We start from the raw sequence: 24,224 nt of genomic DNA, 5'->3' as shown, positions 1-24,224 counted from the left end.
GTTCGTAAAATTATGAAAAGTGACGTTACGATATTTTGCATTTGCACCAAAATCCATCTCAATTGCTTTTTTCTACACTTTATACGCGCTGCCTTTCGTTGGTCGGGGCGTATACGCAACCGATTGCAGTAAATCATTGAGGCGTAATCGATGTGCAATAAAATCTTTGCGTATTCTGCTTATTTGCACAGGAAATCTCATTAAAATTTTATAATCTAAGTGATGTAATGCATGTGCTCTTCAATAGCTGTACTAAGAAGCGACTCAATATTCACCGTTACCTATACGTATGCCATCATTTATACCTTTGTATATGCTTAAATAAATGGTTATGGAGCTGAAAATGCCACGCCGGCGCCATCATTCATCATTTAAGGCAAGCGAGTATGGGCGAGTCTTGTGTTTGCAATCTTAAATAACGCCTTGTTATTGCACACAATGCAATTACGCTGCTCGCGTGCAAACTTAAACGCTGATGCGTTTTGCATGCGCAGATGGACGCAGTTTGCTGGGCGGTGTCTTTGTAAAATGGTTAAAAAATTGAAATTTTTTACTTTATTAGTGAAACGAAGATTACAGGTATATTTCATTTAAATTTTCTAAAAAAAAATTAAGATTATAATATTTTTGCACCAAACAATTACACCTATGAGTGTTTATCACTTGTTAATCGAAGCTGAAACTAAAATTACGGAAATCCAATTTCTTTAATATTTTCGACATTAAAATTAATAAGATATACTACTATATATTATATGTATATATATGCCATATCTAAGTATATAGAAAATTTGGTTTGAGGGTTTAAGGCCTAATGGTCCTCGGTATGCCTTTCTAATTCTTTGGTTATCTTTAATTTTTAAATTTAGGTTATTTTGCAGTAAATTCGATTTAATATTGTATCGATAACTAATACACATTTTTTAATAGAATTTACGAGCGTGTTTGTAGCACATATTTGTGAAAACCAATTGGTATTATTCGATAAAATTTCATCGGTGTAAATATTTATGTTACATTCAGAAGAAAAACCAGTGTTATCAGTCTGTAAGCAATAAAGGATAAGTGAAAAGTGTTAGTGTTTTCGACATACTTTTGTTGTTTTGAAGTTAGGTGATGTGATATAATTGTTAATTTTGTCGCTTCGATATTAGCCGATATAATATAATCGATTATTATTCATCAACTATATGTAGAGAAAAACTAGCGACGTTATGTAGTAATACAAAAGCAATAAGTTTAAATGTTTTCGATTTTTTCGCTTGTGGATAAATATTAATCGATATTTATGTAGTTTCGATATTAGCCTAGATAAAAGCCGATAATTATTATTTAACTGTATTTAGAGAAAAACTAGCGTAAATACATCGATATTTCATATAATGTAAACGTAAAAAATCGATAACTAATAATCGATGACCAAAAAGCTTCCATGTTTCAGAGAATTACTTTCGATCTATTTTTGTCTTTTCGATATTAGCAGATAAATTATAATCGATAATTATTCATTAATTGTATTTAGAACAACTAGCGCAAATAAATGGTTGTGTATGCAATATGAAACCGTAAATAAATCGGTATGTAATAATTGCCAAGAAATAAGTTTCGATGTTTCAGATAATTTTTTTGACTTATGTTTTGCGTTTCGATACGTGATTGCGTGATAAATTTTAATTGTTACTTATGTTGTTTCGATAATAGTCGATTAATCATAACCGATAATTATTATTTAATTGCATTTAGATCAAAACTAGTGTTAACAAATCGATATGTAATTTTTTGATATTTTTTGTCGTATCGATATTAGACAATAAATTAGAATCGATAATTTTTCCTTAAATGTATTTTGAGCAAGTCTAGTGCAAATAAATCGATATGAAGTATGTATAAATAAACGGAAACAAATCGATATGATATAATCGATAAGTAATAAGTTTCGATGTTTCAGATAATATTTTTCAATATATTCTTGTCGTTTCGATACTTTTTGATAAAATATAATTGATATTTTTGCCGTTTCAGTTCAACAGATTTGGATATATTTTCATCGATTTATACTTCTGTTGAACCGGTAACAATCGATAGAATATAGCCTATAATTATTAATTTTTGATACCTTCGATAAGTTTTCATCGATATATTTTTACCGATATATTTGAATGAAAAAAATATAACAGATATCGAAATATCTGTGTGCGGTTAGCAAATGAAGAACACGTGGATGACGTACCAGACTCAGCCAGAGTTAAACGGTTTTCGCAAAAAGGCAAAAAGAGTGCGGGTTAAAAATAGTAAGAAGGAAAATAAAGAGATTTCAAACACATGTTCGAAATGCTTAGAAGAAGCAAAAATTTCGACAGCAAAGTGAGATGCGGAAATTGTTAGAAATTTATCGAAACTCTGTTTACAACTCACCTCCTTTTTCACAGCATTTGATTTACATTTTTATTTTCAGTTTCAGAGTTACCAGCTCATCTAAGAGCTGAGAATTTTTAATTTAATTCGTCTTTAATTACTTTTGACAGTTTCACAGTTTATTCTAGTAGCTCATTTTGTTGTCTGTTGAAGAAGAGTTGTGATTTAATGGCCGCCAATAACATGAAATAAAAAGTGCCATAAAAGTGGTAATGCTGGCCATTGCTAACAGCTAAGGCGAGCACTCAGTGCCATATGAGACATCCGGAATCGCACGTGTGTGTGTGGGGGCATGCGGTTGGGCAATTAAACTTTTAGGTGCAACCTCAATATGAATTTATACGCCACCGGATGTGTACATGTGTACATATAATGCGCCAAAAGCGTTGACGTGCGCTCCTGCAAGTATATGCGTGTGAAGGCTGATTGTTTGCCAGTGTATATAAGTATGCGTGCATTGTACACATAGGCAATTACACTTGTATATGTGCTGTAAGCAAAATTTAATTGCATGCGAGTGCAATATAATTATGGCAACACAAATAGATGTGAGGCAGAGATGCGTAAAGTTTATGGTGTGTAAACAACAAATAAGGATAATGCACGACTGACGATGATATATCATGGTAGTTGTGGTTGGAAGGACGATATATGTAAGTATAAGTTATGAATCTGTTGGACTGCACATTTAGGTTGCTAAGTGTAGCAAGGGCTATAGGGCAGACCAATTGGATATTTATGTCTATCTGGCTATAATTTTTGCTGTAATTTGTATACAAGACTGTAGTTGTTTTTGGGTGCATATGGTTAAAGTAACCCTTTAATGAAATTCTAGGTATAGAAAAGTATATAAGTTATGCTAATGGCAACTCTACCAGAAGTGTTTATCAAATAAAATTAATTAAGAAGTTTTTATTAAAAGTTTTNAATTAATTTAAAATAAAAATTATAAAAAATTATAATAATAACCCTACTCAACAAATTTGAAAAAAAAGATTGCGACTATTGTGCTAAGAGGTAAATGGACATTTAAGGTGTTCTGGTTACGAGTTCAAAAAATTTTCAACACGTACAGCTATTTTTTTTTTTTTTGGTAAATGGAGGTAGTTTGACTAAAAAAAATTATAAGTGTTACCAAGTTTTTAGTATTATTTTTGGGCTTATAGTATAAAAATTAATACAATTAATTTAAATCGAGAGAAAAAAATAAAGTAAAATTTAAACTAAAAATTAAGCTTAATATTATGAAATATTTAATTTAAAATTATATGGCAACCCTAATTAATAATTTGTTTATATATTGCATCTTTATAAATTTCGCATCTTTTATATTTTTAAATAGAAGTTTCCAATTATTGATTTTGTTATTATGTGGCAACCCTAGTAGAACTATTTAATTTTGATATGATGAGTTAAAAGTAAAGTTTGTAAATCGTAAAATTAGATAAAAAAATAATGAAATCATATATAAACTAAATTATCTATGTTTTATTAAATGTTATTGTAAATAAATAAATAAATACAATTTTTTAAATATTTTTATAAATATAATCTTTTTTTAATTTAATAACCATCGCTCAAATTATGTTTTTCTAACTTACACCCAATTTTTAAATATTGTGAAATATTTAAATTTAAAATTATATGGCAACCCTACTTAATTTTTTTTTATAAATTGCAATGAATGAGCACCTTACATGCCAAATAGTATTTCGGTTAAGTTGCTGAATTAGTTTGGTTTTGTGTCATTACGAATGGCTTAACCTGACAATTTTTGGAACATTTGGCAACTCTGTTTAAAAATTTAATAATTTGTTGAAATATTTTGATTTTTTAGAATTTCGAATGATTAAGCTTCACAATTATTGAAACAAATGCCAACCCTATTGTAAAATATTCTTGTATTTTTTAAGATAATTTAAATTTAGCTATTTATGCCGAATTTAATTTGCTTTTAAACATTTTATTTAAAAACATTTGATCAAAAACTAATACTTTTTAAAGCTGGCAACTCTTTGTTGTCTTTAAAAGTAATTTAGTTTATTTTCTAAACTTATTTCCTTTCTACTTGTCTAATTTAAATCTATTTTATATCAATTGTGAAATTATGCTTCACATCAGCGGAACTGTATCTCTCGTCGAATAATTTCCCACATGGTATGTATGCCCTTATGAAATACATGTTTTTATTTTTCTTTTACTTTTTTTATTTAACTTTATATTGCACCAAATGCCAAATTATTTTTTGCTGCAGCCGAACACCATCTTCCATAATATTTTTCCTACAGGGTTTGCTTGCCTATAATATATTTGCTTCTTATGCATACAAAGCATATTCACATAAACTCTACATATCCGTTAACAGCGCGCTGTCTGCGGTCAGCGTATGTCGGCACTGTCCCATCGCCAGCCAAGCATCTGAAAGTGATGATCAAACTTTTGTTGTTGTTTGTGTGTGTACATTTTATTTTTCCTTTCAGTTGGTATTATTTCAAAGGAGTGTCGCCCACATGACGCCAATTATCGTGCTGTGGCATTTTGAGTGCCATTATACTTCAATTTTTATTGTGTTTTTGTTTGTCATAATCGTTGAAGCAGTTTGATAAGCAACGGACAGGGTGGGGAGCATATTAAATACTTTCTTAGGGGCGAAAATAATATTTCTTTTACTGGAAAATGGAGGTTAAAGAGTTTATTATGTTATCAGCAGATAATATTTGCTAAAATACTAAAAAATTTTCAGGCATTATTCATTTTTAAGTGGTTTTAATTCAAATCCAAAAAAAAAAAACAAAAAAATTAAAAAAAAATTAAAAATGTATTCAGTAAAATATTAAAATTTTTGGTTATAAATTTTTAAACATAAACATATTCATTAAAAAGTAGTCGCCCAATAAAGGAAATATTGTTAATTTTACTGCCTTCTAATGGTATACCGCTGCGTATGAGTAACCTAAATTTATACCTCATATACCGAATTTTAACAGCGAAAGTTATAATGGCGCACTAAAGCAATATTTATTACCTTATTGCTCATTACAAATTAATGGCAGAAATTTAATAGCTTCAGAAAATATGCCACCGCAAAGCTGCTGTCACAGTCGCCATTAAAATCCACTTCCTTTGTAGCACAAAGCAAATTAGGTAAGCCAAAAGCGCTTGCGGCGCGCTCAGCAAAACTTATTTTTCTTCTTCTACTCGTATGAAATACGATTGTAAAAATAATGCGGCAAATTCATAGCCAAATGTTAGCCTATGGCCATAAATAATTTACTATAATTGCCGAGCGAAAGTTGTTAGGCGAATATGGGACATTTTTACACTTTTCGGTTGTCCATAAAAGTGTGACAGTCGGCCAGTGCAGCCAGCAAATGAATGATGTAAGCAGGGCGCACAAAAGGTAATAACAGAGTGGCATAAATAGCAAAAAAGAAGCAGTGAACAGTTATATTTAATGTTGTGCAGACATACTTAGCAGCAAATGGCATTGGCAGTGAGACTCTGAGGGCGCCAGGGGAGGCAGGCCAACAAAGGAAGAATTCGAGCGCATTTAGTAAATAAATGAATAGTACAGTTATTATGTATATTCTTGGTACTTTCATTGTTGTTGTTGCTACACTCATTGTCGCTAAAGGTATTGTTGTTGTTGCTATAATAGCTGCTCATAGGCGGTCATTGTTAAGCATCATTTCGAATTTGGCTATTAGCCAGCCGGGCAGCAAGCAAACGTAAGCCATATATATTAAACTAGCAATCCATGTTGACTGGCTTGTGTGGTATTTTATTTCCCGTTGGCAGCACTGTGCGCAATTGTTGGACATGTATCATATTTTTGCACGTTGCCGTTGCAATGTAATGTAGCGTTCTTATTAATATTTCCGTTGCCAACATTAAACAGGAAAATCATAAACCGTTATGCGGTTAATAAATATTAATTGCTAGTTAATGTTAGCCATATGGTTTGTTGTGGTAATTAAATATTTTTTCTGTTTGCATAAAAACACAAGTCATCTCGCTTAGGCCGGGTAGTGCACAAGGTAGCTATTTGCTGCGAACACAATCATATGGGCTATGGTTTCGTTTGCGCAATTCAAATCTCAGGGGGGCGCAGAGTACTCTTTCAACAAGTAGAGTAGGTTCTATTGCCACACCTTGTTCGGCTGATAAGGGATAGCCTCGCAATGGCATATATCCCTAAAATATGGAAGGACTATTCACTGGCAAAATCCTTCCGAGCAATTAGTCTAGCTATATTTTTACTAAAAAGTATGGAAAAGATCGTCTATACTGCTATAAATCAGTCAATGGAGATACAATTGGAGATACAGAGTTCGCTGGAGGAAGGGGAAGTAATTTCATGCGCCTTCCAAGACATCAAAGGTGCTGTTTACGACACATCTCAGAAGAGAGGAGCCAGCGTACTGGCGAAAAGAAATGTCGCAGCAACGATGCGCAGATGAATAGAGACCGTATTACGCACCAGACTAGCTCAAACCACAAAAGGAGAAACTAGGATTCGTCTCGGCACTAAAAGAGGCTGTTCACAGGGTGGAGTGCTGTCCCTCATGTCTCCAAGGAAATTATTTATATTAGTTGACAATCGATTTTCAATAAATTTTTTTTCAAATTAACAAATACTTGAAAAAGTTAACGTGATAGTCACTCCCTCATGTATAAATATTTACAAAACCTTTTTCATTTTATTTATGCTGCACTAAAAAATAACAACAACTAATATTTCAACACTATCTACAACTCTTTATTTATTTAGCAGTATCTTTTGCCTATTTGGGAGTTTTAAGTTCACTCACAAGAAAAGTCCTTTCTCAAAACCAGTCAACTGAAGGTCTATTGTGTCTATGCTGCTTGTACCTAAGGTATTTATAGCAGAAGCACACCTACACACACAACCACTCACAATACACAAATGTCTAAGCTAATTATGCAGACAGCTTGGAGTATTAAATGTATGAGTATCTTGGGCATAATGGCACTCACACATACAACTGCACACACAAATACTTACAAATACCTGCGCTTGTAGATGGCTGGGCGAGCAGGCATTTTTCTAGGAAAATTCTGTCGTATGACAAAACTTGCCTCTAAGGTATTTGCATAAAATGCTTGAGAGGCTGCCGAATAAAGAAGTCTGAAGACATCGTAAAGCACGTGTAGATTATACACAAGTGCATATACATACATACCCTATACATATGTATATACTATATATATATATGAATGTATTGCCAGCATGTGTGTGGCGCTAACGAACCCGTTTAAGGCTTGCCGAATAAGAGAAAAAAATTAAATTAAATTAAATAAATATGTGTGCTTAGGAGACACGTTTTCTTGGCAAAACATACTTATATTTTGAAGTGTAAGGAAGTTTGTGTGTATACTGTGTGTGTGGTAATAAGAATTTATCAAGATTTAATTAAAGGCTTAAAAGTGCCAAAATGTTTGTATGAGATAAAAATAGACGAAAAAGCAGCAGAGTTATTTCTGGGTCTTTAAAATTCAAATTTATGAATAGTTGAGGAATTTTATGAAAAAAAGTACGAAAATTTTAGAAATGTAATGAAAAAAAAAAATATTTTTTATTATGTTTATATGGAACCAAATTTATTCCAAATCTTATATCGAATATTCTTAAGACCTTGATTTTATGCCAGAACTGTTTTAAGTCCTGATTTTATGCCTTAAATATTTACTAGTTGCTTCTAAAAGACTGCTGGAAGGCTTTGAATGCCGATGTGTAAAATAGGTGATTACGTTGATTACTGGGACGAGTATTATGAGCAAAAAAAAGTTTTTTTTAACCCTCCAACAATAGCCTTGTAACTATTATGACGTTGCTAACTCAAAGAACTACAGCAAAACACATATTTCTGACACGAAAGTCAAAAGGCCAAGCTTTGAACCTCCTCAGATCTTACCAAAAAATATATAAATATTACACTTAATCAAATTAAGATATATATTTGTACACCGACATAAATACTATGACTTTCTGAGAAAAATGGTACATCGCACGTTACGTATACGCACCGACGCACACAAGCGCACAGCATTTTACTGGCATCGGTATTAATGTTTTCACGGAATAAAAGCAGCTAGTTGAGCCTACAACAAAACTACAACAACACGCATGAGCTCAACTGCTTTGCTTCAACTTTTTCTGATCTGTTATAAGCGTCGAGCAGACTTTAGCCTTCAACAGCGACCAGCAGTGAGTGGCCATGCTGTCTGTCGCTGCATTTGATATTCAAACAAACAAATTTACGCAGTTGCCAAAAAACAAAAAGTCTTGCAAATATGCGATTAGCGCACACACACATATATATATGTATATATACATGAGGCACAGGAAAGCTGCTTATACTTCCGGCATCGCAGCGCTTCCGACGCGGTAATTAGATTGTTGTTTAGCAGAGCCATCGTCTAATAGTATTAATTTACTACAACAATGGAATGTGCCGCTGTCACGACGTACCGTTATTACTGTGCTTACTTTGAGTTCAAATATAGAGAAAGCGGTGCTTATAAATAATATAATAGATAAAATTAGTGTAGGTATAATTAAGGTACAAAGGTAAGGAGGTGTGTGAGTGCGTATGTATGCAGGAGAACTCAACTGTTATGTGAAAGAGAAATGGCTTATTGCTTGCGTCTCTTGCAAATCCTATTCTATTTTGCGCTCCTAAAATTCAATAGAGAACGAACATGATTTTGCTTTGAAGTATTTAGCTATTTGATTCCCAACTAAATTATCAAAATGTCACTACCGGTGCAGCAACTTATTAATATGGATTAGTGGTATGAGTATTTAGTTATTTGGCTTCCACAACTCCATTATTAACATTTTATGCAAAAGTTGTATCTTTCAGTACAGATTAAGAGTAAATAATTAAGCTGTGATTACTTGGCTTTAGCATCAAAGTATTAACATAAAGATCTCGTCTCAAGTCATCATTAAGTCTCTCTTATTTTTACATGGAAAAATGTATAGATTTCAGCAGCATTATTTTGTTCGGCTAATGTTAATAAAAGAAATGTACTAAAGTTTTGTAAATGAGTTTGAAATCAAAAAAATGAAAGCAACATGTTTCTTTAACACAGTGTAAGTAGCGGGTCTTTCTGGCTAATTTTTCAAATATGGGGTAAAGTTAAAAAGAAGAACTAGTGTGAAATTTCGCAACATTGAAATATTTATCTTTGCTCACAAATTTGTCTTTATTCCATATTTTCAAAAAGAGTATACTAAAATTTTAAATGCATGTTTTAAATATTTTTTGAGTTGTAGCTTTTCAAAGTAAACCAGCCAATAGTCTATGTGGCACTCTGTTTAGATTTAGAAGAATTTTTCTTAAAACACATTTTCAAATTTGCTTGATTGATTACTTGGAGACAAATGAACTCATATTTTAAATTTTCAATTTCGAAATTCGTTTGTAATTCGAGGAATACTTAATAGCTTTGTTCAAAAATTTTACGCCAAATTCTCAAGGTATGTTTAAATATATTTTTAAACCGGTTTTAAAGAAATTGGTATAGTATGTTTACTGTTTCAATTTCCAAAATGTTAGCAGAAAAATTTCCAGAAATATTAATATTTCTTTCCAAGTTGGTTTTTTTGAAAGCTGGGGTTGATTTATACCCCTACATAAACTGATAATCAATACCTAAATTCATAACTAAGAGATATTTTTAGGAGCAACGTTTGCATTGTTGTAAATTTTTCTTCAAAAATTAGAACAGCCATAATAGTACAATCAATAAATATTGCAATAGGAGCATGATTAATGACTTTTTGGTTCAAAAACTGGAGGATTTTAAGGCAGACGATCTTATTGAAGGAAACTTTTGGTGATTGCATTATCTCGCGTCGTGGGTCTGTTTATTAAAGTATTTTAAAGTATTTTTGGATTCCTCGATTCGAACAATAAATAAAGCGTATTATGAATGTTGGAAGATCCAGATTATTTTTTAGTGATTATGTGAATATCAAAAAATTTTAAGGAATACATTCTGTACACAAAAATTATGAATAAAACGAAATATATTTTATTATTATGCAAGGAATGTAATTAAAATATATAAATGCTTTTTAGTCCAAATGTATATTGCAGACCCAATTAACAACATATGCTTATTTCTAAAAAAGGAACTTCAGAGTGGGAGGGAAAAAATATATATTGTCGTAGTTTGATAACAGTAAATGTTCCCACAAAATATTCTCAACAACGGCAATTTCCTTATCTGTTAGAAATGCTTAAGAAGAACTTAGAAAAATAAATTTAATAATTTTCTTGCCCTTCAAATAGATAAATTAACAGATTACACGGGTAAACGGGTTACCAAAAACCGAATTTTTTTATTGTCTTTTATTTGCAAAATCTCTAAAATATTGTTCTAAATTTTCATCTTGATCCGAGTAATAGTTTCGGAGATGTAGCCTTGAGAACTTGTGCGTCCGAGGCTGGCTAGGCTAAGTGTGCCGTCCTTAAACGCGTTTTTCTCGAAACTGTGTTTTTGAAGTCGATTAGCAAGATTTCTCGAGAATCCGATCTTCATGAAATTTTACACAAGTCTTTGAGATAGAATTCTTAAAGATTTGGATGAAGGATTTTCTTTTCCGACTACAACTATTCGAAAAAGTCGCGAAATTTTGACTGAAATTTTGATTTTTTGTTTGTGAAAACGTGTGCCAGAAATGCAATTTTCAGTTTTGTTTCTTCGTCCAACTGCTAAGTTAGTATTTTTTCCTTTTAGATGATCCTGTAAGCAGTTATTCTGTCAATGCGGGCGCATCTGTTTTCCGGGGGTCACCAAAAAACGCGTCGGAATGGCCGAGTTTAAAATATTAGGTTGTCAAAAAAGTCGTGCGGTATTTTTATTGAATTTTCAATTGTTCATAAAATTTTTTTTTTTTTGATGACTCATGCCCAGCTCTTGACCGATGCTATGGCTGCTACTATGCCGGTCTCTTTCGACCAATTTAGCGATTTTATCGCAATTTTCGACGACAGGCCTTCCGGAGCGTGGCGCATCTTTGACCACCTCTACACCAGAACGAAAACGTTTAAACCATCGTTGTGTGGTGGAAATGGAAATTGTATCGGGTCCATAAACTGCACAAATTTTATTGGCGGCTTGAGATGCATTTTTGCCTTTATCTTAGTAGTACTGTAAAATATGCCGTGTTTTCTCTTTATTTTGCTCCATGTTTGCGACGCTATAACTCACGAACGACGTAAAACAAACTACAATCAATCGAACACGTGTTAGCACGTGAAATGAGCTTTCCAAAAAGGTATAGCATGACCCCACGCGAAGAATAAAACTAGAACTAAGCGCTCTCAGCGCCAACTAGCGAAAATACCGCAAGACTTTTTTGACAATCATATTATTATTATTTATTATTATTTTAAATTCTTATAAAATATTTAGATTTTTACATGAGAACTAGACTTTTGAAAAAAGCTGTTTTTTTTTAAACAAAGAAGGGGTTGCCTTAATGTTTCGTTCGAATTAAGAAACCGTGGTTTTCTTACAACTAAGACCACAAATGAATTATAACCGCCATCTTTCATGTGGATAAAAGGGTCTGGTAATTTCAGTATTGAAATAAGGTCCTTATTTAAAAAACACATTAGGCATTATTTAGCATAATATTTATTGGATTTTGTAAAAAAAACAAAAAAAACAAAAAAAAAAAAAATTTTATCTCAAACAATGACAAAAGTTCTTGCAGAGAGCCAATGTTAGAAAAAATTCTCCACAGCAGTCATTATTTCTACTACAACACTGCTCCTATAAGCGCCCTTCAACTCAGCTTCCTTTACATGGATGTGTGTGTTCCCCGCCAGCCTCGAAGCCAACCAACCAGGCAGGCAAATATAAACGTTTCACAAGGAATTTAAATGTGTGGCAATAAAAAATTCACAAGACAATGGATAACAGATGCACCCAAAAAATAAGAGTCAAACCAGTAGCAACAACAGCAACGCAAGGCTGTTGGCACAGCAAAGTGTTTGTGGCTGCCAGTCAAAGTGTGCTGCTGCCATTGCATTGAAGCAAATATGTGTAAAAAGATGAAAATTGGTACACAAATGCCACAGAGTGAGTGGCAGCCGTCGGCAGAGCTGCTGGCTGATGTGCACACGTGTGCAACGCATATGTGAATGCGCGGCACGCTTCGCTCTTCTTGGCGAAACTCGTTCGCCCGTTTATTGCTGCGCTTCGCCGCTTCACTTTTCGCTGCTTGTTTGTCTGTCGAGCGAAGACACTTGGCAGTGAACGCAATAACAAGAGCAAACGCTGAACTGTGTTGGTATGTGTGTACTCACCTCATCCTTGGCTACGAGCGTGACCTTCTTCATTGGTGCGCTATTGTTGACAACGACTGTTTCTCGCTTCACCGATGGCGTTTTCAGGGCAGATTTCGGTTTCTGTATTTCCACCATACTTTGTTGGGTGAATTATTTATTATGTGGGGTGCGGGTACGCGAATGCGTTAGATTTTGTTGGTGATTGCGGTTTTTCGATATAATTTTTGTTTACAATCTTTTAAAATGTTGTCTTTGTAATTTTTATTTTGTGAACTTTTTTATATACTTTTAATTGTCTGGGTACTTATTTGGTCACCCTCTATTTTTCTTAACACGTTAAAATTTAGTTTTAACAAGCTATTTTTTATGGACTTTTTGTTAGATTTTTTTGAAATTTTCAAAATTCTGTATTAAAAATTTTTCCAACTTATTTGAGCACCCTTTATTTTTACAACATCTTCAGATGTCTTTGATATATATTTTTTTAATTTTGTCAAATTATGTTTTCAAAGGTTTTAAGATTTTTTCATGCTCTTATATGGTCACCCTTTACTTTTCATGAATTCATTAGATATATGCTACAGAACTTTAATATTTTAAAATATTTTGTTTAAGAATTTTTTTATGTCCTTACATGTCCACCCTTTATTTGTCATAACTAAATTAGACTTGTGCCCAATATTTTTTATTTTTTTTTTAATTTTTGTTTGAAACCTTTTTCATGCTCTTATTTGGTCACTCCTAAATTTTCTTAACTTCAGTATATTTATTTTATAGAATTTTAGTTTTCTTGAATATTTTGTTAAAATTTTTTTCGTTCTCTTATCAGCCCTTTTACCCTTTATATTTCCTACTTTCATTAGATTTATGTTACAATATTTTAATTGTGTTTAATATTTTGTAATAAGTTTTTTAAAGTGTTTTTTGAAGTTCTTATATGGCCACCCTTTATTTTTCATAATGTCAATAATTTAATTTTTAAAACTTTAATTTTGCTGATTTGTTTTTAACTTTTGTTTAAGAATTATTTCATGCTCTTATAAGGTCACCCTTTATTTTTTTGACTTCACTAGATTTTCTCAGAAATTTGTTTATACTTGAAAAAAAAAATTTTTTTTTAGTGATAGAACTACAAACAATTTCGGAACAACAAAACTTTACAAAAACAAATACAAAAAAATTAAAAAAGAGAAACTCTTATTAATCAAGTGAACAATAACAAAATCCTTAATTTAAAGACGGCATCTACAAAGTAAATGTCCCGTAAAGAGTTATCAGCGCCGGCCGCAACCCTCGATCCAGGCCGAGCGACAACTCAATCAGCCCGCGGCGCACGAAAAGGCTGCTATTTGCACAGGCAAAAGCGTGAGAACTTTTTCTCTGTCACAAACGCTTGATTGTCTTCAATGCCCCAAACTTTTCCACCATCTGTTTTATGGCTTCATTAACTCATCTTTCCAATTTTGCGCCAAGTTCACACAAACGCCCTCCAAAGCGCTCACAGTAAGAGAGTCAAAAGCAGCTCAGTTCATTTTTTGTTGTTGTAGAAAAATACACCAGTGCATTTTATTGTTCGCCTGGCAGATTATCGCCTCATAAGAATATAGCACATTCGCTATGTTTTTCATTTCATTTAACGCCGAAAAATATTTAGCGCTTCATTTGGTTTTATGCCAGCAGTGCTTTTCACTGCGAGCGTGTGTATGTGTGAAAGTGTGCGTGCGTGCGCATTACGTGCGAGTCGTCATGGCGTATTAGTAATGTGTCGACAGCTGATTGTTTCCACATTTCAAATGCCACATAAAATGCATAAGCACCCTGTTACTACTTGTTGTTGCTGTGGGTTTTTGTGGACATTTTTTGTTAAAGGTTAATTTCGCGGTTTACAGCACATTTATGCGTTGTCCTTGTTGTTGTCACATCGTTTGGTGCCTCAATTGCGATTAGGTGTGTAAAAATTCGCTTCTCTTTTCTTCTAGGTTTTTAACTCTTGTCGTTGCTGATTTTACTGTCAATTTAAATTTAATACTTTCAATACCGTTATATGACCCTCTTTCGACTTGCCTTACTTTACTACACCACTGTGTGCGCTTGTCTGCTGTCAAATTAAATTTTTTGTGGGTTGGGAGAATGTTTTGGTTTGTGCAAGCCGGTTCGAAAGCGTGTGCTTTTAAGTCGGAGAACTTTTGATTGATGTTTCGAAAATATTAAATTTTATGAAAAACTCAGTGGTAAGTATTTCCTTGCTTCTGTCTAAATCGCCGTATAGACAATGCATGGGTTTACCATTTCCTTCGCGTTTTCAGATGGCAGCAGTGCGCCATCCTTGGGAATATTGTCCGCTCTCTTATTTTCCTCCATACCTCTTTCCCCTAGCTCGAGGTAGTAAAGAAGTGGCTTGTATACTTCTGGAAGATACACGTAAAGAGTTATTTGCCTTTATTGCTGCTTGGTTGTACGGTTAAATTTTAATTTTTGAGAAAAAGGCTATGTGTTTCGACCAGAAATTGCTTCAAAACTTTTTGCTGGACTGAGAAATCTCAGGCCAAGTTTTTAGGGTAAAGCGAAGTAGAGAGTGCATAACATTTAATTCTTAATTATTTTAATTAAAACCTTTTCATACTTAGTCGAACTGGCTAGATCGTGGCTAGCTGAATACAAAATTCCCTAAGCTACGGCAGGCCATTCAGCTTCTACAAGGGTTGTTTAAAGTTATGAACCCTAGAGGGCATACAACGAAGTTATTTTGAGTTAGTGTTAATGGTGAATATACCAAAAATCTACTACTTCTAGGCAAAAGGGTGTTCAATAACATTGTAGGGGTTATTACCACAGGGCACCTACCATTAAGATCCTACCTTCAGAAAATGGGAAAAGTGGAGTCGACATAATGCAGAGCAAACGCGAAGGATGATGAGACTCTGCAAGTTATCTATGCTTAAAAGATTTTGGGCAGCTGGAGTGGACAGTTGATAGATGTTTCCTTATCATTTAAAATTTAAAATACAAAAATCACGACCGAATTGTAAAGTTGTACGAAAGCAGGTTTATTTTCACTTGCGCTTCAATTTTCTTACAAAGGAATGGTTTGGTTGCTTTTTTCTAAATCTACTCCACTATATAAATCTGCTATCAAAGAAAATTTATAGTAGGTTAGATGTTAATAGTCTTAAGGGGGTATTCCAATCTAGAATTAGAAAAAAAATATTTTTTGCGAGAGGATTTTCTAAAATAAAAATTATTTCTGGTCGGAACTGAAACATTGAATCCACTTTTTCTGTCCGAAAACCACGATTTTGTTTGGAATTAATTATTATTTTAATTATTTTTAAAAAATTCGCAATCCTCACGAAAGTAGTTCCTTTAGGCAGTCGCCATGGCGTGAAAAAATGTTTTTCAAACTTTTTCGTAGTTTCAGACAATGCGACAATCTTCTTGATTCATAATTATGAAACTGCAAGTTGGTGATTCTCTTAGTAAATTTCTTCCGTAAATTTCCATGGAATTACTTGCAACTTTCAAAATTATGGTAGATTTTTAGTTTTTGAGTCGAAGCCTTCAATTTAGATATTTTAAGTCTGCGGTAGATGGCGCTGTGGTGAAATGCTTAAGTTTATAAGAAATGACAACGGCAACATTTGAAAGTTATCTACAGGGATTGTCTCAAATTTGATTTTTTTTCAGAACTGGTCATAGTTTGTAGAATTCTGATTAATTCAGAAATTTAAGTTATACAATATGTTCGTTACAGATCTATGGCACAGAACTAACACCATAGAAATCAGTTCATGATTTACACGAGGTTTGTCTTTTATATTGTAGAAATTAATTAATTTTTACCCACCATAATAAACAATAGTTATTCGGTGTCTAGTAAAGACCACACGGTGTATTAATCATCAAAGGTGCCTTATGAACTCGAAAATGCAGTTGAAACAACAATCGATGTGTTTGATTCTGATCATCTTGAAACGTCTATAAAGTCGACACTCCGAACGTAAAGGACTCATATGCGCAAATCCACGATTCGCATGCCTTAGACATGTTTCAAAGTACTGTTCGTATTGTAGTTATCCAAGGCATCTATCGAATTTACCTCATCATCGATAAGCACTGGTTCTTGATGGAGCTTCATCGGCAAAAATTTAATTAAGTTCATTGCTGTAATGTTGCTGAGTTAATCAAGGTCGAAAGTGGTAAAAATTGATAGCTCGAAATGTTGATGAATATTTCAAGTTACTGTAAACAAGACTATCTTTTAACTGAGTTTAATCCACTCCAATAATTGCAAAAAATAATAGCTCGAAAATGTTCGTGACTTAATTTGAATTTTTCACGGAGATGAATATTTTAAGTCACAGTAAATAACTTTATCTTATTTCATGGTAACTTAGAATGAATACCTCATCGTTTACTATCACCTGGCGTATGTAAAAAGAACAAAAGTTTTGGCTTAAATACAGATCCTTATGATTTGGGAAGAGAAAGCATATTTTTAGTAACAAAACAAAAAAAAAAAAAAAAAAAACAAAGAAAATTATATTGAATGTTGGGTAATAATACCCCATATAACTATTTAAAAGTCAAATTGACAAATAAATAATGGGTGTCTTTCTAGGAATATTTCGGCACATAAAATGTGCAGATGGTTCTTATGAATTAGTCGATATCTGGTTATTTACTGAGCAATGCTAGAAACCACAAAAAAAAAAAAAAAACGGAATGTGACAGAAAAACTTAAAAAACTCATACTCCAAATATATGAACTTGTGAAACGCAATGTTCGCGGAAACTGAAGACAAAAAACGTTAAAAAAACGCTGAAGGTCTGTGAGGAGAAATAAGAGCACATAAAACGGCAACTAAAAGTGAATGGAATTGTGCGGGGAAAACAGAGTAAAACGTTGTTGTTGAATACTGAGAAATAGCTGTGGACGTAAATGTAAACATAGGTTCGAGTGGTGTTTGTGTCGGGAGATTTGAGCGTACAGCTGTGCGTAGAAGAGATGCATAGAAACTGAATTTGCAAGACGAAAAAGGACAAACAATGAAAATAGCAATAGAAAATAAGGGAGGAGCACATAAATCAAATGCAATAATAACTATAAAAATCACAATGATTGCCTTAAAATTTTTCCAAAGTTTTCTCCGAAAAACAATAACAACAAATCAAGTCGAATTCACTTGTGGCAAGTTTTGGTTATTATTTTTCAATAAGTGAGGGCACAAGGATGGCGAAGTCAGCTGTGAAGCTCGCACGCCTTCGCAAGCAAACGCACACACCCACGCCCAACGACCATAACAACAAAATAGCACAACAACAACACAGCCAGCAGCGCTAACGGCAACAAGCTGACAAGTCTGCAAGTCAAAGGCAGTGAGTTGGCTGGGTAGTGTCAACATACGCGCTCACGCCTTGAAATATGTATTCCTTTTCGCAGAATTGTGCTGTTATCTGCGTCGCCTGCTGCCTTTCGCATTGTCGCGCACGCACACTGTCACACTGTTTCCCATTGTTTGCCAATTAAATGCGTTAACACCTGTAGGTCGATTTAACATGAAAACTTCTCGGGAGAATTTGTTTGCGGAACTGACGAAAATATTACTTCGTTTATTTTATAGCTGACATTCTTGTATTTTCTTTTCACAACTTCTTCTTTATTCGCTTTATGCGCCGTTGTGCCTGTTTAAAGGACTCGCGCGCGTAAAGTCGCCTTCATTATTGCGTCGCGCTTTCAATTTTTGCACTTGTCGCACGTAGGCACTCGACGGCGCGCTTTCGTTTTTCCGTTCGTCCGTTTTTTGCGTTGTTCACAACACCAAAAGTGAGCAGCAACTGTTCGTTATTGACGCGATTCCATTGCTGTGAGTTGCGACTGGCGGCGCCAGCTGTCATGGTCACCACGCTCTTCATGTATGCGGCAGCTGTTATTTTTATGCTCTGCGAGTGTCAGTGCGGAGCGCTGGAAACCGGCTTCCAGGTAAATTTGATAAGTGTCAAAATTTGTTGCACCGAAAAAGTTTGAGTGTTGAGAATATGGTTGCGGATTGCAATATGAACTTTTCGTGCTTCTGAAGCTTTGCAAGTTCTGCAGAGCTTTCAAAGTTTCGCAGAGCTTTCGAAGCTTTTAAAAACTTACAAGCTTTTGTCTTTTATAACTTTTCTTTACTTTGCTTGAAAGCTTTTTCAGCTTGGTTAGCTTTTACAGAAAGGCTCGCTATAAATAGCTGGAAAAGTAAATATAGCTTGTAGAGCTTCTAGAAATGTGCAGTATTTTCAAATAGCAATGAGTGCTTATTGAAATGACTTTATAACCGCAACAGTGAGGTCCTAAGAAAAAGCTTTGCTGAAAATGGTTTTACATGTGTGTTACGGCAATATGGAGCGCACATCTGAGAGCAAATAGTTTGTGGCTTAAAATTAAAAAAGGGTAGTAGCAATTTTTGTTGTATCTTGTTATCTCAAAATCGGAATGTGACAGAAAAACTTCAAAACTAAAAGTGGATCAAATACGAGAATGTTCAAGCATGGTGAAGTTCAACTAATGGTCGCAAAGCCACGATTGCCGCCCCGAAGGTTATTCTGAATGTTTGGAGAGATTGGAAAAGAAACATCCATTGTGAGCTGCTCCAGCCTGCTCAAACGATTTATTCTAAATTTTTCTGTAAAAATCTAATGAGATAAGAAGTAAGTAAATAGAAAGAAAATGGCTAGACCACACATAACTTTGATGACTCGGCAAAAACTGAAAAACTGGGAGAGCTTGGCTGGGAAGCTTTGATGCATTCACCATATAGCCCTAGCCTTGCACCATATGACTACCAGTTGTTTCTGTCAATGCAGAACTCCCTTAATGGGGTAGAGTTGGCTTCAAGAAAAGCCTGTGAAATTTACTTGTCGCAGTTTTTCACCGAGAAATCAGAAAAGTTTTACAACAATGGAATATTTCTAACCTAAAATGACAAAAAGTGTTCGACCAAAATTGTACATATTGGGTTCATTAAAGTTCATTATAAATATAAAAAAATAAGATGAAGTTTGATTAGAAATACGAAAAGACTTTCTCGACTGCCCAATAAATTTAACTGCTTTCAGAGAAGATTTAGCAGATTTCAGTGGTGAAGAATACATGAGAAAACTTTTAATGGAAGCTAGAAAACCAGAGACCAAGGAACTGTCGAAGCAATGGACTTAACTGCGGAACTGTTGCGATGAGAACTCATACTGTCTGGAAAAAAATGTTTTCACGAATTCACAAGGTGTTACAAACATCGATTACCTGGAGGAATGCAGAATGGGGGCTGGTCTTTAAACTACCTAGAGTTGTACAGAACGAGATTTGGACTTCTTCTTGCCAAACTACTGGTTCCATGGCGGTACTTACAACCTTTTATCCCATGCGATTTCGTTTTGTTTCGAAACTTTAAAATGTCAATCGCTAGAAGGGGAGGCTTACTTCTCATCCCTCCATTAAAAGTATATTTTGATGGGTGTAAGTTTTTGGATCTTAGCAGGGTTGGGCCAAAACTTGAAAATGTCACTTTCTGCAGCAAATTTGAGTCGAAAGGAGGAAAAGAAATCGACTTAACGAAGTCCTTTTTTGGAGACTTCCAGAAAAAATATAGTACTATGTCTCGGATTGGTTGAAGAAATTGAACTCTTTAATTTCATTAGTGCTTCTTACTCCATAAGATAGTAATTGTATTATTATTTTTCATTTAATAAGTAAATAAATAATTTCATTTTCTAGTCCGTTGGGGTAACCGAAAACTATGTTGCAAAAAGTACCCATTTGAACAAAAATCTTCGTACGAACTTTGCTTTACTATTTTCTCTCCTCGAAATTATTACTTCAATATCATTCCCCAAAACTCCACTCACATTCTTCTCCATCAAAGCATTATAAATAATTCTTACTTATTTTGGATTACACAACGTACCTGCGCTAACGAAGCGGCTTAATTAAAGCACACATCAGCTAATGAAAGCGAAACACAATATGTGAGTTGGATGGATGAATGGAGAGGGAAATGCAAATGAAAATGCAAATACGAGTGCAAATACTTGCACATGAAATGAACTGCTTCTTTGAGTAGTGAAGTGGATTGGCTAATCAAATAAGCGTGTAATAACTTGTTGAATGTGCGCTGTGGCGCCACGAATGTGCATAAGGGCCTTGCGTGAAGTGACATTGTTGCATTCAACGCGACTGCTTGACTTTATGCGGATGAATATGCAAAATAGAACAGTTAAATGCGAAAAGCAAAAATCGACACGCGAGTGATGGGAAACCGAGTGGTAGTGCGGGGAGTGGTATAAAGGGCAAAATAGTAACGGAAATGCATACATTTAATATACAGGCATGCTTGTTGTGGCAGCAACGCATAAATTTAATGCTGTAGCATGCGAGTATTAAACAAGGCGGAAATGAACGCACACGCTGAAGCCAATTTACATATATGTACATTTGTATATTTGTTTGTATGTGTGAGTACAAGTGAGTATAAGTGAAGTTAAGTGAAAGTGTGTGTGTGTGTAAAGGTGAGTTAAACGCTCGGAAAATGAAATTAAGGAGTTTGCGCGCGCGTTGTGCTGTTGTTGGCGATAACGGCCAGTGGTTTATTATGTATGTAAATGTATGCGGCACGAAGCAAACTGTTGCAAAAGCGTTGAAAATCACGCATTTCAAACGAAATTGAAAAGCTGCATCAAGCAGGCAAGCATGTTCAGTATTTATCAGATTGATTAATACCCTTCACAAATAAAAGAGTTCACACTTGAAAATGATATTAAACGGTCAGTTTGTATGGCAGCGATATGTTATAGTGATCTGATCTAAACAATTTCTTTTGAGATTATAGCGTTATCCTGAAAAATAATTTATATAAAATTTCGTGAAGATATCTTTTCAAATAAAAATGTTTTCAATGTAAGGTCTTCAATTTGGACAGTCAATTTGTATGGCAGCTATGTGCTATCGTGACCCGATCTTCTCAATTTCTTGGGAGATTGTACGGCTATTTTGCTTTATGGGTCATATTAAATTTTGTGAAGAAATCTTTTCAAATTAAAAAGTTTTTCATACAAGGTCTTTAAATTGGATGGTCGATTTGTATGGCAACTATGTGCTATAGTGATCCGATCTGAACAACTTCTTGGGAAATTATAGGATTATCTTGGCTTATATTTCAAGCCAAATTTCGTGAAGATATCTTTTCAAATAAAAATGTTTTCCATACAAGGTCTTAAATGTGGGCAGTCAATTTGTATGGCAGCTTTGTGCTATCGTGATCCGATCTTCACAATTTCTTCGAAGATTGTAGGGCTATTTTGGTTTATGTGTCATGCTAAATTTTGTGAAGAAGTCTTTCAAATTAAAAAGTTTTTCATACAAGGTCCTTAAATTGGATGGTCGATTTGTATGGCAACTATGTGCTATAGTGATCCGATCTGAACAATTTCTTGGGAAATTGTAGGACTATATTGGCTTATATTTCAAGCCAAGTTTTGTGAAGATATATTTTCAAATTAAAAAGTTTTTCATACAAGGTCTTTAAATTTAATGGTCGATTTGTATGGCAGCTATATGCTATAATAATCCGATCTAAGAAATACATTCGCATATTATAAAGGTGCTTAAGTAAATCATATGTGCTGAGTTTGGTGAATATATCTTTTCAAATAAAAAAGTTATCGGGGTATAAAAACACATGTATGTAAATATACATATATATGCATACATATATGCACACCCATATATCCATACAACATACATACATACATCCAATATACAAATAAAAGCAGCATTTTACATAACTGTTTTGCAATTCACTGCCGTTAAGTGCTCGAGAGCGTTTTTGCATGCGTGCCTACATTTGTACTCGCACACCACTTCTTCACCTGCTTGTGTGTGTGCTTGTCGCTAGTGTAGTGGTGTGCGTGGCTTTTCTGCTCAAGTGCAGCGCATTACGTAGGTCCTTTTGTTTTTGCTTTGTAGCAATATGTGTTGATTTGTATTTATGCACTTTCTGTGGCGCAGAATTGGAAATTGTGTGCGCATTGCATACTTGCAGGCGCATTAGTGATTATAAAGTTGGTGTGTATGCGTGTGTATTGAAATCATAATTTGTTCAAATGAACACGGAAGGTGAATTAACAGACTTTTTGTGTGTGTTTTGCAGCGGCTTGGAAGCAGTTCAAAGAGCTTTGAGGAAGCTTTTTGAAATAAAAGATTTCTATTAAATGCGTAGTGGGTGTGATTTTGGAGGTTTGAACTAAAATTGATTTAACTTTTTAACGGAAGCTAAAAAATAAGTTGGGAAGATACGAGTTACACCAAGATAGTTCACGGCATGAGAATATTTTTTGATGAATCGAATATAAACAACCAGAAGAACGGTTATCACAATATTGGGTATATGTAAGTTGAGTCGGAATGGTAATTTCAACAATTTTTTACCATCAAACCACATAACATTTAATATAGCATATTCAGTTAATTCTTTTAAAATATCTTACATATTAGGTTATGTTCTTAGATTTGCCATAAATTGTGTTACTAAGTTCGCAATTGATATAGCAAGGACGATGCCGTAAAAAATGCTCTATTTTTTATAAAATATTGTAAGCAGTGCCTACTTATATGTATATATCAGTATATATCATGCTTAGTTCAGCGTTTGCTTTCGCTTATGAACAATGAAGTGGGAGTGAATACTTTATATAAGGGTGATTGCTTTACAAGCGGGTGGAGGCAAAAATTTATGAGTTTCTCAATGGAACCGTAATATTGTTTGTTTATTTGATCGTTAAAAATTGTTCACAAACGCATTCGAAACTTATGCCACAAAAAGGAGATATATTGACTAGATCATTGATCAACAGTGACAGTGAATAGTCCAACTTTTGGCAACAAATTTGAAGTTGATAAGACTCAATTGATATAAGCTGTTATTCCAAGGTTCACGGCTGCAGATTATCGGCCGTTTCGTAGTCCATATTTGTACATGTTTTACCATGGTTTGTTTTCAGAGCTGCAAAAATTCGGCGTGTCTCTTATAATATGTGATTTGAGCAGCGTGGTCAATATCAATAAGAACTCTGTAACAATAAGAATTGCGGATTTTTATCAATTTTCAGAAAGTCGACTGTTTTTATTGTCTTATTAAATTCTACAACAGTTCTAGAATATTTTTCAAGTTGATCCGAGTAATAGTTTAGGAGATATATCCTTGAGAGCTTGAGCGCTCGAGGCTAGCTAAGCTAAGTACGCCGCCGCGCCTTTCTCGAAACAGTGTTTTTAATGTTTATTAGCCAGATTTCTCGAGAACTACTCAAACGATCTTCATGAAATTTTACACAGATCTTTGAGATAAAACTCTTAGGGATTTGTTCCAAAATTTTATTCTTCGATTACAACTATTTGAAGAAAAAATGTCGCGATATTTTGACTCAAATTTTCATTTTTTTGTAAAAATG

At 33.9% G+C, this 24,224-nt stretch overlaps 1 protein-coding gene across 3 annotated transcripts in view; it reads right to left on the bottom strand.

Annotated features, from left to right (window-relative positions):
- LOC108971046 (inactive dipeptidyl peptidase 10) overlaps positions 1-24,224 on the bottom strand; it is a gene marked incomplete at its 3' end in the record, with an annotated part of 421,409 nt that overhangs the window by 27,592 nt on the left and 369,593 nt on the right. The window contains 1 exon segment of one of the 3 annotated variants that reach the window (XM_018936831.1): positions 12,765-12,947. Coding sequence (XP_018792376.1) covers positions 12,765-12,881 — 117 coding nt within the window. The 5' untranslated portion in view covers positions 12,882-12,947. 3 annotated transcript variants of the gene reach the window in all.

The sequence above is a fragment of the Bactrocera latifrons genome, unplaced genomic scaffold (assembly GCF_001853355.1).
Source record: "Bactrocera latifrons isolate USDA-ARS-PBARC rearing strain unplaced genomic scaffold, ASM185335v1 scaffold_32, whole genome shotgun sequence".
Taxonomy (NCBI): domain Eukaryota; kingdom Metazoa; phylum Arthropoda; class Insecta; order Diptera; family Tephritidae; genus Bactrocera; species Bactrocera latifrons.
The sequence above is the reverse complement of the archived record's forward strand: the minus strand, read 5'-3'. Positions and strand labels throughout refer to the sequence as shown.